This window comes from Mesitornis unicolor, unplaced genomic scaffold, assembly GCF_000695765.1.
Source record: "Mesitornis unicolor isolate BGI_N332 unplaced genomic scaffold, ASM69576v1 scaffold21472, whole genome shotgun sequence".
Classification (NCBI taxonomy): domain Eukaryota; kingdom Metazoa; phylum Chordata; class Aves; order Mesitornithiformes; family Mesitornithidae; genus Mesitornis; species Mesitornis unicolor.
This window is the reverse complement of record NW_010167414.1, coordinates 18,071-26,528: the sequence shown is the minus strand read 5'-3', so window position 1 is coordinate 26,528 and position 8,458 is coordinate 18,071. Positions and strand designations below refer to the sequence as shown.

General features: G+C 53.5%; 2 protein-coding genes across 2 annotated transcripts in view; one reads left to right on the top strand and one right to left on the bottom strand.

Moving 5' to 3' along the window:
• The first annotated feature begins 799 nt into the window (after positions 1-799).
• On the top strand, positions 800-2,387 carry FAM163A (family with sequence similarity 163, member A). Its single transcript, XM_010178696.1, has 2 exons — positions 800-892; positions 1,986-2,387. The coding sequence occupies exons 1-2, from the start codon at positions 800-802 to the stop codon at positions 2,385-2,387; spliced, it is 495 nt and encodes a 164-aa protein (XP_010176998.1).
• A 3,155-nt stretch (positions 2,388-5,542) lies between these two features.
• Positions 5,543-8,458, bottom strand: part of LOC104536152 (ADAMTS-like protein 2) — a gene marked incomplete at its 5' end in the record, with an annotated part of 14,405 nt that continues 11,489 nt past the window's right edge. The window contains 3 exons of the mRNA XM_010178698.1: positions 5,543-5,661; positions 5,769-5,913; positions 6,578-6,754. Coding sequence (XP_010177000.1) covers positions 5,543-5,661; positions 5,769-5,913; positions 6,578-6,754 — 441 coding nt within the window. The remainder of the gene's footprint in view (positions 5,662-5,768; positions 5,914-6,577; positions 6,755-8,458) is intronic.

Here is an 8,458-nt window from a genome sequence, read left to right as displayed (position 1 = left end):
TATTATTATTATTATTATTATTATTATTTATCATTGTCTGTCATCTGCAGGACCCAAAATGCTTTTTGCACCATGGAGGCTCCCTGGGGTGCAGGCACACGCTGAGTGCTGTCCCCATGGGATGCAGGACATGAAGCAGGGCTTCCCGCAGGTCCCAAATCACGGGAAATTCTCGGGAAGCAGGGGGACGTGCGGGAGGGATGCTGGCGGGCCACAGCTGACCTCTCCCTCTGCTTCTTCCAGGTCCAACGCCTCCGTCACTGAACGTAAGTAGCCCCCAGGTCCCGTGGCACAGGGAGGGCAGTGGGGGCTGCTTGGCTGATGGTTAGACCCATCAGTGCCCAACAGGCAGCCGGGGTGTGTTTTTTGGGCTCAGACTGCTAGAGTTGCAAAGTTCAAAGGCTCCACTTTGGCTTTTCCCAGGGGAAACTCAGGCTTGCTTCTGCACCTGGAAGCAGGAGGTGTATTTTCTCTCAGGAGGGAGGAAAGCAGCTTTGCTGGCTCAGCAAGAGGGGAGGCTCTGCGGGTGCACTGTGGGGTGCTTCCCTGAGGCCCCAAACCAGAGGCAGCGATGGCAGCGAGGGGACATGATCCCACATCTCGTGTCCTCTCACCAAGAGGAGGAGAATGATACTGGGTGATAGTTTTCCAGCTGGGGAAGGGATGTGATATTTTGGGATGCCTCACGGGCGTCACGTCCGTGATGCGATGAGGCACTCAAGGTAGATGAGGTTCACGTCCCGGGGTGACACGTGTCCCCGTGGCCCTGCCTTTCAGAGTTTGATGGAGAATCGGTCGGATGACAGCGGGAACTGTTGTTATCACCGGGGGAATCCTAGCGACGGTGATCCTACTGTGCATCATTGCCGTGCTCTGCTACTGTAGGCTACAGGTGAGCCCCACGGTTGGCCCCCACCTTGCCATGAACCCCAGCAGCATCGCTGCTCCTTGAGCCAAACTGCGGGCACAGGAGAGGTCCCAAGGGAGGATTCTTGCCCATGATGGGCAGGGAGTTGAAACCCCCTTTCCCCGGTGCTGCAGAGTTATGTCCTCCCCTCCTCCTGGTGTGGGAGAACTCCCCTGAGGCTTTTGAGGCTCTGCAGCACTTGATAATTTAGGTGTAGGCTTGGTTGGGTTTGCAATACCAGATGAAGAAGGATTTTTTCATTTTTTTTTCCTTATGTAAATTCAACGAGGAGGCTTTCAACAACAGCTAGCTACAGCCTCCTGCTCTTTAAAAGTTAATGTGAAGTCTGTGCCATGCAGCAGCGCCCCTGTGATGAAAAGCACAGCACTTAGTTGGAGGAGTTTTCAACCGCCCCAGTAAAACACCTTCCCTTTGCAAACCTCGCTGGCAGGGGAGAGAATGAGTTCCCCAGGTCCAGGCTTTGTTCTGCTGCTGCTGCTTTGCAGGACCCAGGTACTGATACAGTGGAGCTGTGCGAGGCCGGTGAGGGGTTTATCTGGCAAGGGGGTGAGGGGAGTGGGGGATGTGGCAGGGCTGGCTGCAAAGCCGAATCTGCCTGCCAGCTGCTTCATGTCCCCTAATGCCACTGAGATGATGAGGGGACTGGAGCATCTCTCGATGAGGAAAGGCTGAGAGAGCTGGGTCTGTTTAGCCTGGAGAAGAGGAGACTGAGGGGGGATCTCAGTGCTTATAAATATCTCAAGGGTGGGGTTCAGATGGGACCAGGCTCTTCTCGGTTGTGCCCAGTGACAGACAAGGGGCAATGGTCACAAACTGGAACACAGGAGGTTGAACCTAAACATCAGGAAGAACTTGTTTACTGTGAGGGTGCCAGAGCATGGCCCAGGCTGCCCAGAGAGGTTGTGGAGTCTCCTTCTCTGCAGACATTCAAAACCCGCCTGGACACGTTCCTGTGTGACCTGGTCTGGGTGATCCTGCTCTGGCAGGGGGGTTGGACTGGGTGATCTTCAGAGGCCATGCTGTGACTCTGTAATGCAACCTCTTCTCTTCCACACAGTACTACTGCTGCAAGAAAGATGACTCTGATAAGGAAGAAGAGGAGGAGGAGGAGGAAGAGGAAGAGCCCGACCTTCCCACACGCTCGCACCTCAGTACTTGCAATGCCTGCAATTCCCGCATGGTTGATGGCCAGGGCAGCCCCACGGGCCACCCCAGTGAGCTCAACCAGCACGGACCCCACAACTACTGCCCGACCTGCTCCCCCTACGGCTCCCCCTTTTACATCCGGACTGCCGACATGGTGCGCAACGGGGGCGAGAGGGTCACCTACACCCCCACGTGCTACAAGGAGATGGGGCCGCCCATCAACATGGCCACCCTGCAAAGCTTCCCGGTGAGCCGCCACAGCCTCCTCCGCGAGAGCTTCCCGAACCCGCGGGCTATCAGCACGGAGGTGTAGTCACCATCGCCACTAGCACAGGGTGCCCCCCAATGGCTCCCACTTGAATGAAGGGGCTTTTCACTTGGTTTTGTGGGGCGGGAGGGGGATCATGCAGAGAGGACCCCATGAGCCCAGCCTGAGACCAGCACAGTCCTCCTGCTGAACCGCCCGGCACGGCTAAGCTTTATGGGCGAGAAGACGAGAGACCTTGAAGAGTGACGTTAAACCGGCCACCTCCGAAACCATCATAAGTGTCATTATTCTTCTACTCTGTCTCCCAAAGGGACTTGTCTAACGAGGGCTATGTACAGTACAACCTAATTTAATTCCCCCAGGCTCCCCTGACTCCCTGAGCCCAGAGCAGGGCCCCCGGTGTCCCCATGCAGCCACCCCAGGCGATGCCCACAGCCTCTGGCACGTGGAGCGATGCACAGCCACCCGCGACCTGCCGCCTCTGGCGAACCCCACCGGCGAGCTGAGAATGGCAGCGCTCCTCCGCAACGAGGAAGCAAATGAAGGGAAGATCCGGATCGTCCCGCTCGCCTCGTACCGCGTTAGTTGCCGCTAGCAGTTAGCTTTTGTGTTCGAGTGTAAGATAGGACACCGCCTCCCACCCGCTTCGGTCTTTGCACGTGCTGAAGAAGTTCAAGACGTGAATTTACATCACCGCCAGGGGAGGCAAAGTTGCCTGCAAAAATCACTCACCCACGCAAACGGGCACAGGCTGATCCTTCTGCGGCCAAAGGCTCCACCTCTTCTACTGTTCACGAGCTTTCATAGGAGCGGTTTTAACTTGGACCCATAAAAATGGGAAGATTTTACTTACAGGAAGAGTCACACCTCTAAATGACTGCAGTTTTGGTCACCTTCAGCATTTGAAGTCCCACCCCGACAGCTCCAGCCAGCCAGAGGAAGGTTGGCTTTAGGTTGAGTTTTCCTTTCGACAGCAACAGCAGAGACCACTGGGTCATGTCTCCTCTTTTGAGGGACCCATGACCTCCTATGGGAGAGTGATGTTCAGATGGCTGAGGGTCCCTGCCTTTTGCTTTGGGAAGAAGAGGGTGCAAGACCTGAGCCTGGCTTCAGTGGCTCTGGGGCTGGTGATGACAGCCAGTGACTCTGGCTTGCTGCAAAAATGAATGTGGGAAAGTTCCTTCTTCCTCCATAAATCAGATTAGGTGAAAAATTACTAAAAGGACATCTCGATCATTCACAGGCAATTCCACAGCAACCAGTGCAGGACTGGTTCCTGTTCATGGCAGGGAGGAGGGACCCAGACAGCAGCCGGGCGGATGCTGTTGGAGGCAATGGCAGAAAACGCTCGCCATGCCTTTGCACTATAGCGTACAAGTGCTCAGCGGTGTGAGTGGTGGGTTGTTTTCTTTTCACCACTGCAATTTAGAAATCATCCCGCTGCTCAGGACTTAATCTCCCCGTTCACACACAGAAAACGCAGGTCTCAGCGTGGAGGCACACGCTACGTGAGCCTCGAATGTCCATGTTAGCAGGCGAAAGGCTGATTTACACTTTGGACCTGCTCACGCCTTGGCACCTGTGCTTGAGCTACCCATAGAAAAGGAGCCAGATGAAGGCCAGATGTCGTGATGGTCCTTGTAACCAAACACCTTGCCCCAGCCTCCACTTTACACAGCCTTTTGAGCAAGTATTATGCACCATCTCACCCACCTCCAGCCCAGAGAGACATTGCATTGCCATTGTCCTGAGACTCAGCCCAGTTGCATCTCTTTTAGAGTCTCCTTCCCATTCTCCACATAGTGATAGCAGGTTTTAGATGTCCTCTCCGATTAAGGGCAGGCAGGAGGGAAGATGAAGGTTAGCAGCAGCAAAGCTCTTCGGATCCCACTGGCTGATAGTCCATAGCTTCTACTGCTTCCCATCCAGCCCATCCTCCTTCCTGAAGATCTAGTCCATGACTGGAAAAAAATCTTGGCTCAGTAAATCCCATCCTTCCCACTAGAGCTCAGGAGGGTCTCCATCCTGCTGGGAGCCACGAGAAGTTACTCTGTCCCAGTACAATGCATGGCTCTGCAGGCTCAAAGGGCACAGAGCCAGCTTGCAGGCACAGCAGCTCCCAGCACCCAACTCTACCTCTTGGCATGCAGTGAGGCTTCCCACCCCAACGGCCTCTGGAGGGTGGGAATAACACAGGGGGCTTTTGCTTCTGCAGGTCAGCCTTCTGGGGAAAGGAAGGCAACCAAATTGTCATCTCCATCACATGCAAATTAAGTGTGACCTGTTGCCTGCTAACGAGGTGCCAAGGCTGGGGAGGCAGTTCCAGAGTAGCTGGATGGCCAAGACAAGGGATATCCTCAGGGCCAGCACAACACCCTGGGCCTGGCACAGCTACAAACAGGTGAGTCTAAAGGGCTGGAAATGTGGGAGATGCAACTGTGGCTTAGAAGGTTTGGGGGATGGTGGAGGAACAGGACAGGGTAGAGGCAGAGATCCTAGATTTTTTCCACTTCAGGTTCCTCCTGTTACTATTCTTTGTTGTTCAGCTATGGGTCCAAATTCAATGTCAGAAATAAATGAGGACTTTGAAATACACAACAGGAGTGGCTGCTCTTCTTTGGCAGGCAACACAAATGGGGTTTATCCAGTGCTGCCTGGAAGCTGTAATGGTGCAAGGATTCTTTCTCCCCACCCTTCGTGTTCCTGCTTTCCTTCCTCGTGTCCCTCTTCCTCCCTTGCCTCTGTCCTAGGTACACATATCCCAAAACCACAGTTTTACAGTTTAGCTCTTTATTGTGACCCAGAATTTTTTGGTGTGTTTAGGAAATTGCCCTTGTAGTAGATGAACCTGCAGGGCAGACCAGAGTGACAGCTGCTGTCATCTGTGTCCTGCTGCGGGCTGGCCTCTGCGCCCCACCACCTCCAACTAGAGCTCTTCAGAGATGACAACAGCAGGGACAGGCTTCCCCAACTCACTTTGCAGTAGCTTTCCAGGAACTAATGGTTTGTCTTGTGTAAAATCCTCTTAGTGGAGAGGGAACGGTGATGACTAAGTCCTAGGAATCCTTCCTCACTGTGCAGGCTGGTCTACAGGGACTGGCTCCACAGCCAAGTCAAGTGGGGTGGCTTCAAGTGGTAAAAGTCTGGCTCGAGGGTGCTCTTGTCCCTCAGCTTGGAAAGGAAGTGCGGCCTGGTGGCAGTCAGGGTGACTTGAACCGACACGACTGGCAGCAGGCCTTCCTGTAGTACCAGTGAGAGCACAGTTTCACCTTCAGCACCAGCACGCAGTTGGCCGTCACTTTGTCTTCACAGTCTTCTTCTGGGGAGCAGAAACATCCACAGAAGGGGTTAAAGAGATGCACTTCCCTCAGTGAAGAGCGGGACAGAGCGAAGGACTCCTCTCCCTCCCTGCCCTCCCAGACTTACCTGGCGCCTCTGTGGGGCATGGCTGGAGTTGGCACGTCTGCCTGGCTTCTGGTTTGGAAGTGGGGTCACAGCCCTGAGCCAGTGCTTCCCCCTGGTAACATTTCACCTCACGCAGTCGCACACCAGCACCACACGTCTTGCTGCACTGTTGGGATCAAGAGAGAGGAAAGGGATAGTGAGAGACTTTTTTTTTTTCCTATAGTTCCCAAGTTCTTTCTTCTAGTGAAGCCTCCCTATCCCTGCTTTGGAGACTGTTTTGAGGTGGTTTGGGTCAAATCCCACACTGATCTCTAACTTATGCTCCCCTTTTGTTGCTGAAGGAGAGCCTCCCTGAGTCAGGGTTTGGGCAGAGCAAGGGAGGAGTTTGCTTTCACCTCTATAATGCAACTCAGAATTGGTTTTGCTTCAAGTGTTGATGCTGTGATAGAAGATGGAGAAAATGGCTGCTGCAAGCCAGGCCCAGCTTCCCCTGTCCCCCCATTCCCTAAATGCTCACCAGTTAAAATCAAGGGAAAGCAGGGAAAGACAGAACACTGACTGGGCAGAGGAGGAGACATGGCTCTATTGCCTGCAAGTGCAGGGCATGCTCTTGCTTGAGACAATAATCCACATGCTCTAACGTTTTTCCCAGTTCCCATGTGCTGGTCCCTCCACCTGCTGCCTGCTCTGCAGAAGAGCAGCACTCGTGTTCCCATCCAGACCTAACAGAGCCCTCTGCACAGCAGGCTGCTAGAAAGCCTCAGTGCAGGTCATGCTCCACCAACCAGGGCTATGAGGTCTTATCTCCCCCTCACCACCCCAAGCCCTACCTGAGACCAGGAGGTAGTGAACCACGTTGAGCATGGCCTCCTGAAACAGGCAGCTTGCTCCTCAGGTTTCTGAGAGGCCTCACAGTGCTTCTCAGGGTACTCCCTGTACACACCGTGCTCCAGGCCTGCGCACAAGACAACCCGGGTCTTCATCCCTCGCCCACAGCTGGCATCGCACTGGGAAAGAGAACATAACAGCCAGGTAACAAATGATGCTCATCAGCTGTAGAGCTTCAAATAAGATGGCATCCTGCTCAGAAGCAAGGTCCTTGATGCGTGTGCTGACACCAGTCTAACAGAGGTAGTGCTGCCCAGGTCACAGGAGCAATGGGTGTCTGAAAGGAGCTGAATTTCTTACAGAGCAAGGACAGGAACTGGTAATTAGTGTTTAGCCAGCGCTAAAGATGCCAAATTCACCTTGGCTGGCCTTGAGAGCAGCTACCACAAGGGATCTGGAGCAGCCAAGATAAGACTACAAGAGGCTGCTTCTGTCTTATTTTATGTTACCTTCTTTATCTGTGTTCTCAAAAAACATGTAATGCATTTGTGTAGCAACCTACATTTTGGAGTACTGACAAGCTTTGTGTGGGCCCAAGGGGACCAAACTGGTGCACTGCAGGTGATTTGCCTGGACAAGTCCTGCTGAGCACAAAGACACGCAGGCATGGCTGGGAGGACTCGCTCTCTCAGGACACCACCAAGAGAAGCAGCAGGAGGCAGGATCTAATTCTAGCTCAGCTCTGCTCCCTGATGCCCATGGAGGCAGTTGCCAATTTGGGATTTCACTGCTTTGTGTCTTTCTTCACCACAGCAGAGCCAGCACAGCTGGCTTGCATCTGCCCTCAGTCATCCTCTGAACTCAGAGCTGATCAGCTAAGAGTACACAGCAAAGACAAAGAAGCTGGCACCTGCAAAGGTGGGGAGCTCAGCTTGTCTTTCAGATTGCAGGTGAGTTTAATGGCCTGGACACAGGTGAAATACTGCACTGCAGCATTGTGTGTGACCCACACCACAGGCCAGAGCAGCAGAGGGTTATGGGACTGCCATGGATCCCCAGGTTTGACCAGTTTGTGCTCATTACCAGTGTTGGAGGGAGACTCATCTGAGTGTAGTCAACAGCTAATAAAGGGTAGGAAAAGGATAAGAGGTTTAGCTGTGGATTGGGGGGACGGGGTTTGGCTGCTTCTCTGGTTCCCCTAGAGATATTCTTCCTTAGTGCTCTGTGAATCCCTATTTTGCTCAAGACTTTAAAGGCAAAGCCCAGACACCACAACTGACTCAATGTCTTCCTTCTGGGTGCTCTGGGATTTGGACCAGCTTGCAACAGGAAGGCCAGAGTCCCTAGGCCTTAAGCAACAGAGGGGTAGTAAACAGACTGGCACAGATCACTCGCTTGGTGGAGTGGGGCACCTGGACCACGTTCACTGGACTGTGAGTCTTGAGGCAAGTACACAGCCATGGCCTGGATGTGATTCCCAGGGCAGGAATCTGGGCTGTGGTTCAGGTTTATCTCTGGCTATTATTTATCAGTGATAAAGCTGGTTTTGTTGGGGCTTTCTCTTTAGTGGTGGGAGCAAAATCTTGGCAGAGGTGAGTGCAGGTTCTGGACAAAGAGCTCTGCTGGGGTGTCTGCACCTGCCAGTTGGGAGCCAGAGGTGGGAGAGGACGGTTTTCTTAGGATATTGCTGCCCTCCAATGGAGGTCCATGGGAAGGCAGTAAAGGCCACAAACCAGGCCATGGTGAGGGACAAGCTGGGCTATTTATTGCTCCTTTCCTCTCTAGAAGCAGCTAGGATGAAGGCACAGCTTCTTAGTTGGAGGTTGCACCATACAACTTTGCTCTGCCAAGGGAGCCAGGTTCCACCATCTCCTGTGGGATAT

Bases quoted from the DNA above. Each gene is read 5' to 3' on its own strand.
- FAM163A (XM_010178696.1), top strand. From the start codon at position 800: ATGACAGCGGGAACTGTTGTTATCACCGGGGGAATCCTAGCGACGGTG. The intron at 893-1,985 runs GTGAGCCCCACG...TCTTCCACACAG, and splicing joins TCTGCTACTGTAGGCTACAG to TACTACTGCTGCAAGAAAGA.